We start from the raw sequence: 6813 nt of genomic DNA, 5'->3' as shown, positions 1-6813 counted from the left end.
CTTCCCTCCCTTGGCGTGGGTGACCAAGTAATAATGATGACTAAGTGGGTTCCCCAAGAGCACTTCCTCCTCTGTATTGCTTTATAAGCACCAGAGTTTGAAACCTGAGGGACATCCAGCAGAGAGAGAGACCCACCCATCTATCAACAGAAGGCACCCGAGACTTCAGCTGAGCTCATCAACAACCACCACCACCACCACCACCATCACCACACCATGGCCCTCCACTCGCACACTCTGCTGGCGGCTGCTGTTTTGTTCTGTGGCTTAGCTTTCACTCTTGGTGAGTCATTTGATCCATTTCGCACACATTTGTGTCATCATGAAATGCACTGAAAGTGGCTCACCTTTTGACACTGACCTGACCAGCAATATAATAATATTACATTTTGACTTAATGTATTTGTCATGCCATGTTTAAATCTGTGTTTTGTTGTCTTTTATTCTGAATGGCTTTAGATGAATGTGTGTAATGTCTGTTGTGTGTAAATATTACTATGTACTGTATGCATTTGTACAAACTTGTGATGTGCGTGCGTGTGTTTTCAGCTCTGCCGGGCGATATGCCACGATGGTGCCGCTGCCCCCGCACCACCGGCAGCTTCATCAGCCCCAGGCACTACAAGAAGCTGGAGATCATCACCCCAGGGGCCTACTGCCGCCAGACTGAGATCATGTACGTACAGTACTAGTAGCTCCCACACCGCCTGATGCCTACTGTACACACAGTCAAATGCAATGCAACATTATACGATTTTCATTATCAAACTTTTCTCTCTCACTATTTGTTTTTCTTTTTTACCAACACCAGTTTCAACTTGTCTTTCAGCAGTTGTGCTTTTGGCTTCAATTTTGTGATGGGCAAAACAGAGTCATTAGTTACAATCTAGTGCCAGATATTCCAAAGGACCATGTTTTACTGTCCAATTTAAGCAGGTGATCATTCAACCAGCCAATCACGTGGCTTACCTGGACAGATACAGCCAAGTCATTTGGAATACGTGGTACTCGATTGTAACTACTGAATCCATTTTTCCCATCACAGTGTACAGTAGAACATTATGAAGGCTGTACATATCATGTATCCTTAACTTCCATTACCTAGTCAGGGACATGGATCCAAATGCCTCATTTTTCAGCACAGTATAACTTGATAAACGACTATAGATGTATAATTGTACTCATTATACATTTGCCGTAATAATGTTATGGTATAGTAAGATTATGCTTTATTGTATTGTATCTTATCGTATTATACGTTTTAGCTCACGGTACTACTGATTAAATGATTAAACTCTACTCGCTATAGTACCAACATACTGTCTAACATACTGTCCAACACATTGCATTGTATATTGCAGTGAATGTTAATCAGATGTAAATGTATCAGTATAACATTACATACTTTCTGTCTTCTGTTTTAGAATCACCCTGAAAAGTAACAAGACGGTCTGTGTAGCACCTGAAACTGACTGGATCAACAAAGTTATCCGCATGATGCAAAGGTACAAGTCGTTTCAAAAGACAAGGTTATATCATACATACATTGTAATGAATGTAAACACAGCATTCAGTGATTTATTTGCATCATTGTGATTTCATTTACCAGAAAGGAAGATGCCAGAAGCACTGAGAGATCTCCAATTACCTTGGCTGAGGATGGAGGCGAAAGACTTTGATGCACTGTTGACTGCCACACCGCAATAGGAAATGAATCCATGCAAAACAAGAAACATATTAAGTTAATATGTAATGTTTATGTTTTGTAGAGGACATAGTATATGTTTATTTTTTATTTTTATCTTTTGCATTACATGTTTTGATACACATATCATGTGAAAACCTGTTCTGAATTGTGAAAGAAAATAAATAAACTTAAGGAATTACCACTTAACAGTTTAATGCAGTGTCCTATGTAGTAAAACGATGAAGAAGTAAGACTTTATGAAAGCCGAAAATTATTGAGAGAAAAACAGAGACTCTCTCTCTCTCTCAACCAAACACCATGCTGTGTAGTTATATTTTGGTTTTCAGTGTCAGCACTTCTGTCAGGAAAGGAAATGTGCATGGGCCATGGCCAGTTTGAGGATGGGTGTAAAACATGTATGCAAGTTTCAGCTTTCTTCGAAATGTACGCTTTCCCTTTCTCACACAAACAACATTTAAATGGATGTTAGGCTGCAGTTACTCAAAGGTTAACGCAGAGAGAGTAGAGAGAGAGGTTCCATTGGCCCATTGTTTCCGGGTTCTATTATTGCAAGGGGGGGGGGGGCCCCCTTTTAGGCAGACCTAGGCAGACCTAAGGACTGTTCTATTCAATGCATGTATTATGACACGCCCCTTTAGGCAGACCGGAACCTGGTCATGTTAGGTGTCCAAAGCAACCTATTACATTGGCATATCTCTATATACTTAAAGAATCTCTGGTTAACGTGTACACCGGCCCAGCCGTGCTTCAAAACGGCTGGGCACTCGACTGCTACACTGGCGACCCAGGTTCAATTCCGGCCCGAGGTCATTTGCCAAACCTTCCACATCTCTCTCTCCCCACTAATTTCCTTTCATAAGGCAGAAAAGAGCCCAGAAAAAATACTTTAAAAGGTTAACATCTACACCATTGCTATCCACAGACAAGCAGCACCTCTTCTTTATGTGTTAGCCAATCCATAACACACCCTTGCCAAGTTAGTGGCTCCTGCCTCCACATTTTACTGGCTATTTCCAGATTATATCTAAAGTGAGATAGCCTGGGAGCCGTCTGTTCCGATGATGTCAATCTCAGACCCGGGGACCAAATCTGGTCCGCGGAGAACTTTTACTTGGCCCGTAAGGTCATTTCAAATGTGTATTACAGTTGGCCCACAAACACCATTAATGCATAGGGTAACAAGACTTGAAATCTGGTGCGTCCCAGAAATATGAGTGGGCCCAGGCCACAGTCATGCAACAGAATATGTGCAGGGACATTTGAATGACCATATGTGATGGGAAAGAAGAGAGTGTGTGTGAAATTTACTATGATGCATGCATGCATGCACAATTGTAGTCCATTTTTAAGAATAAACTTTAAGTTCGGCCTGCGACCTTATTCCAAATGATGATTTTGCCCTCTGTCAATTTGAGTTTGACACCTCTGGTCTATTAAATTCCTTAAAGGGAATGTTGACCAAAACTATTTAAAATACAGTCTAAAACTTGATTGAAAGCTGGGTTCGCATCTGGTGTTGACAAGACAGATCTGTTAACGAAACTATGAGCTTTCATTTGTCTAATGCCATGGATTGCCATCTCTGCCCAGTCTGTGGTTTGTTTCCTCAGACATACTGTCTGTCAGATTGGAATGGTCGTGTAAAACCGCATGGAATTTCCCAGGCTACCTTCCTCTACATATCATTAGTGGGATTAACACCTGTTTTTATTTTTTATTCTTATTTTATTAAGGATTACCATTAGCTTGTGCCATAGCAGTTCGCTAGTCTTCCTGGGGTCCTAATTAAAAATACATTATAACATTTCAGATTAAAACCAAACAAATACTGTAGCTATACATTGCAAAATGACATGTGTTTTAAAGGTCCAGATAAATTAAAATACATGAACAAAATACATGTCTGTTATCCACAGACAACTAAAATACCGTGCAAAACTAAAATACCATGAAATTATATAGTAGAAATCCTACGTGTAGTGTTGCTAAGAGTGTGTTGAACATTTTGGAATTAAGTGAAGACCAGTAGAGTTCCACAAAAGATGTTATGCAGAGGAATGTATTTACACATTTGAAAAGTGTTTATTGTAAAATTTAAAACTGTGTGCAAAGCATGTGTTTGTGCTTGTAATTTTGCAAACCCAGTCAGTCATTTGATAGGACTTAATTGGTTAGTTTTTTTAAGCATTCACAAAAAATGCAATAAGCCTACTCCAATATTTGGAAATAATAGTTTGCCTATTTTCTAAATTCAGATGTAAAAAGTCCACAGTTGGACTAACATCGATTTAGCAAGCGATTATGCAACTTAAACATTTCCACCCTTTCTGTTTATTTAAGTTTCTATTCAAGTGTGAACTTTCTACTTCCTCTGCAATGAAACTGAAATAGATGCCATTTGGTTGGCATCACTTTGTGCCCTTGAAAAATGTTGCATGTGGGCATGTGAGTTAGAGACAGTGCTAGTAAACAACATTTAGCATTTGGAACATTTGAGACACTACAGAAGCAATTCTTTGTTTGGTTACATTATGATCCATTAACACTACATAGGCCCGTCGGTTCTCCACGGCTTAGGGAACAATTGCAAAGGCAGACATCACTGCAAGATGTGCTAGGATGCATTGTGTTAACATTCCTTACAGGCTGTGCATTGGGACCCAGGTTCAACTCCGATCATATTGGGCCAACCCTACTCCTCACTTTGCTATCAATGAATGCAAATTCAAATAGCATAATATAATTGTCATAACACCACTGTAAAGTTTAAACCCACACTATTAAAAGACATGTAGACTGTTGAGCAAACCAATGTCGCTTCTCTTCTAAATGCAGTCATGATTTCCAAAGTCTAAAACATTTTGACAAGTGATGAAAAATGGACTTCCATTAGCCTACCCAGCAGCTGGCTGCAGGAAATCTGTGATCATTACTACCTTGTCATAATGAAACAGCTTGGGCACCAGCGCTGTCTGCACTTGTGGACTAGCGGAAGCCATACTACTGCCTCTGACAACCCCATAGTGGTTTCATGTGTAGTGCTGATTCCAAATACAGTATAGGCCTACTGTATATACATGTATATATTTTTGTCCCAGTCTGATTCTAAATTGATGACAACGAAAACAACAAACAAGCAAACAAATACAATCAAACGACCTGTCATAATGAAACAGCTTGGTCAGCCACTAACAGGCTCTGTCTGTACTTGTGAAAGCCATGCTACAGCCTCTGACACCCCCATAGTGGTTTCCATGGTGCACTAACCAAACCTCGTCTCGAGGGATGCTGCACACCAACAGAGAACAGACACTCATTTACGCCAAACCACACTGAGTCATTAGGAGAGACATGATCATGGAGAGGCAACATGCAACAACCAAACTCTAGGTCCCTAGGGGTTACTAAAGTGGAAGCCCATTCGGGAAACTCCAACTCCCATTGTCATTGTGACACAGCACTCCACAGCACACAACGAAATTACATTTATGCCTCACTGGTGCAAGGGGGCAGCCCTCAATGGCGCCCCAAGGGAGCAGTGCGGTGGGACGGTACCATGCTCAGGGTACTTCAGTCATGGAGGAGGATGGTGTAGAACCGGCAACCTTTGGGCTACAAGTCTGACTCTGACGCCCTAGCCGCTTACCCATGACTGCCCACAAGAGTAGAGTATCATTTATTGTCCCGAGGGGTTACCAGCTGCCTTGATGTGTTTCTGTGTGGTAAAACTGTTCATTGACTCCTTCATAAAGGCCAAAAAAATGCTCAAGATATTTTTCAAATTTGACTGTAATGCTGAAACAACATGAAAAGTGAACCAATTCTGAATTCAGTAATCATAGGCTTTTAATTGTTGCACTATGCCAATGTCAAGCGAAAAAAACATGGTCATGTAGGCAGGACTGCCAATAAGACAATGCATGCCACAAGAAAGAAAATGCCACTCTTTTTTATTCCAGTTATTGTGTGATTCATGGGACAACATACGCAAAGGAAATTTCACTTTGACACAATGAAAAAGTATCCAGTGTACAGTTTATCAAGTCAAGTCAAGTCAAGTCAAGTAGGTTTTATTGTCAATTTCTTTACATGCACTGGTCATACAAAGAATTTGAAATTACATTTCTTGCTTTCCCATACAGACATAGACTAATCTAGGTAAGGACATAGACAGTATAGACATAGACAGTACTTATACATGGACTTAAGACAGTATGGACATAGACAGTGCTCATACAGACATTTAAAGTGCAAGACTGGACAACAGAAGACTTGTAGAGGACATACATTAAGAGGTATTGTTGTGCTTTTTGTGCTTTTCCTAAAAAAGTCCTTTATAGCGTTCTACACATGGTAATAGTAGCATTTTGAAGAAAAATAAATATTAAAAAGGTTTGTCAAGTACACCAGCAGCAGTGTGTGTGTGTGTGTGTGTGTGTGTGTGTGTGTGTGTGTGTGTGTGTGTGTGTGTGTGTGTGTGTGTGTGTGTGTGTGTGTGTGTGTGTGTGTGTGTGTGTGTGTGTGTGTGTGTATGTGTTTAGTGCAGGTAGAATACAGTAGCACTTCAATGTATTGTTCAATCAAAATGGTTTAAAATACAGCTATTAATGTCTCAAAAGCGAGTACGCTCCTACAGTATATCAAAATGATTGAATTCCATACACAGTAAATTCTGCAGTGCTCATTTAACACTTAGAGAGTTGATTTGACATAATTTGGACTCATATGAACTCTTTAAGTGTCGAATTAACACCACAACATTTACTGTGATAGAATGGATCATGATCTGTTTCAGTACTCACAGTACATGTTGACATGCATGTTTCTTTTGGTCAACTTCAGCTTCATGTTCACAGCTTCACCACCATGCTTGACTGCATCTAAAGCAAATTTGTTTATATTTCCTCTTTAACACACGGAGGAAATGGATGGCTGGAACCATGTTCTGTGGTCTGATGACACTAAGATATATTTTTGTTTGTTTAAGATGGTGTCAAGCACGTGTGGTGGTAACAAATAATAATGTGTAATTTGTTTTTTGGAATGTCATGACAGAGAAACAACATGTTTACATTCCAAAACCTGAATGACATATCATGTGTATC

The 6813-nt window shown here is 40.0% G+C and overlaps 1 protein-coding gene across 1 annotated transcript; it reads left to right on the top strand.

The window, feature by feature from the left end:
* Positions 1–201: 201 nt before the first annotated feature.
* LOC134445367 (interleukin-8) lies at positions 202–1881 on the top strand. Its single transcript, XM_063194451.1, has 4 exons — positions 202–283; positions 550–676; positions 1425–1505; positions 1610–1881. Exons 1-4 carry the CDS (start codon positions 217–219, stop codon positions 1677–1679), a joined length of 345 nt encoding a protein of 114 aa, XP_063050521.1. The 5' UTR covers positions 202–216; the 3' UTR covers positions 1680–1881.
* The last annotated feature ends 4932 nt before the right edge of the window (positions 1882–6813 follow it).

The sequence above is a fragment of the Engraulis encrasicolus genome, chromosome 3 (assembly GCF_034702125.1).
Source record: "Engraulis encrasicolus isolate BLACKSEA-1 chromosome 3, IST_EnEncr_1.0, whole genome shotgun sequence".
Classification (NCBI taxonomy): Eukaryota; Metazoa; Chordata; class Actinopteri; order Clupeiformes; family Engraulidae; genus Engraulis; species Engraulis encrasicolus.
This window is presented reverse-complemented; position numbering and strand designations above follow the sequence as displayed.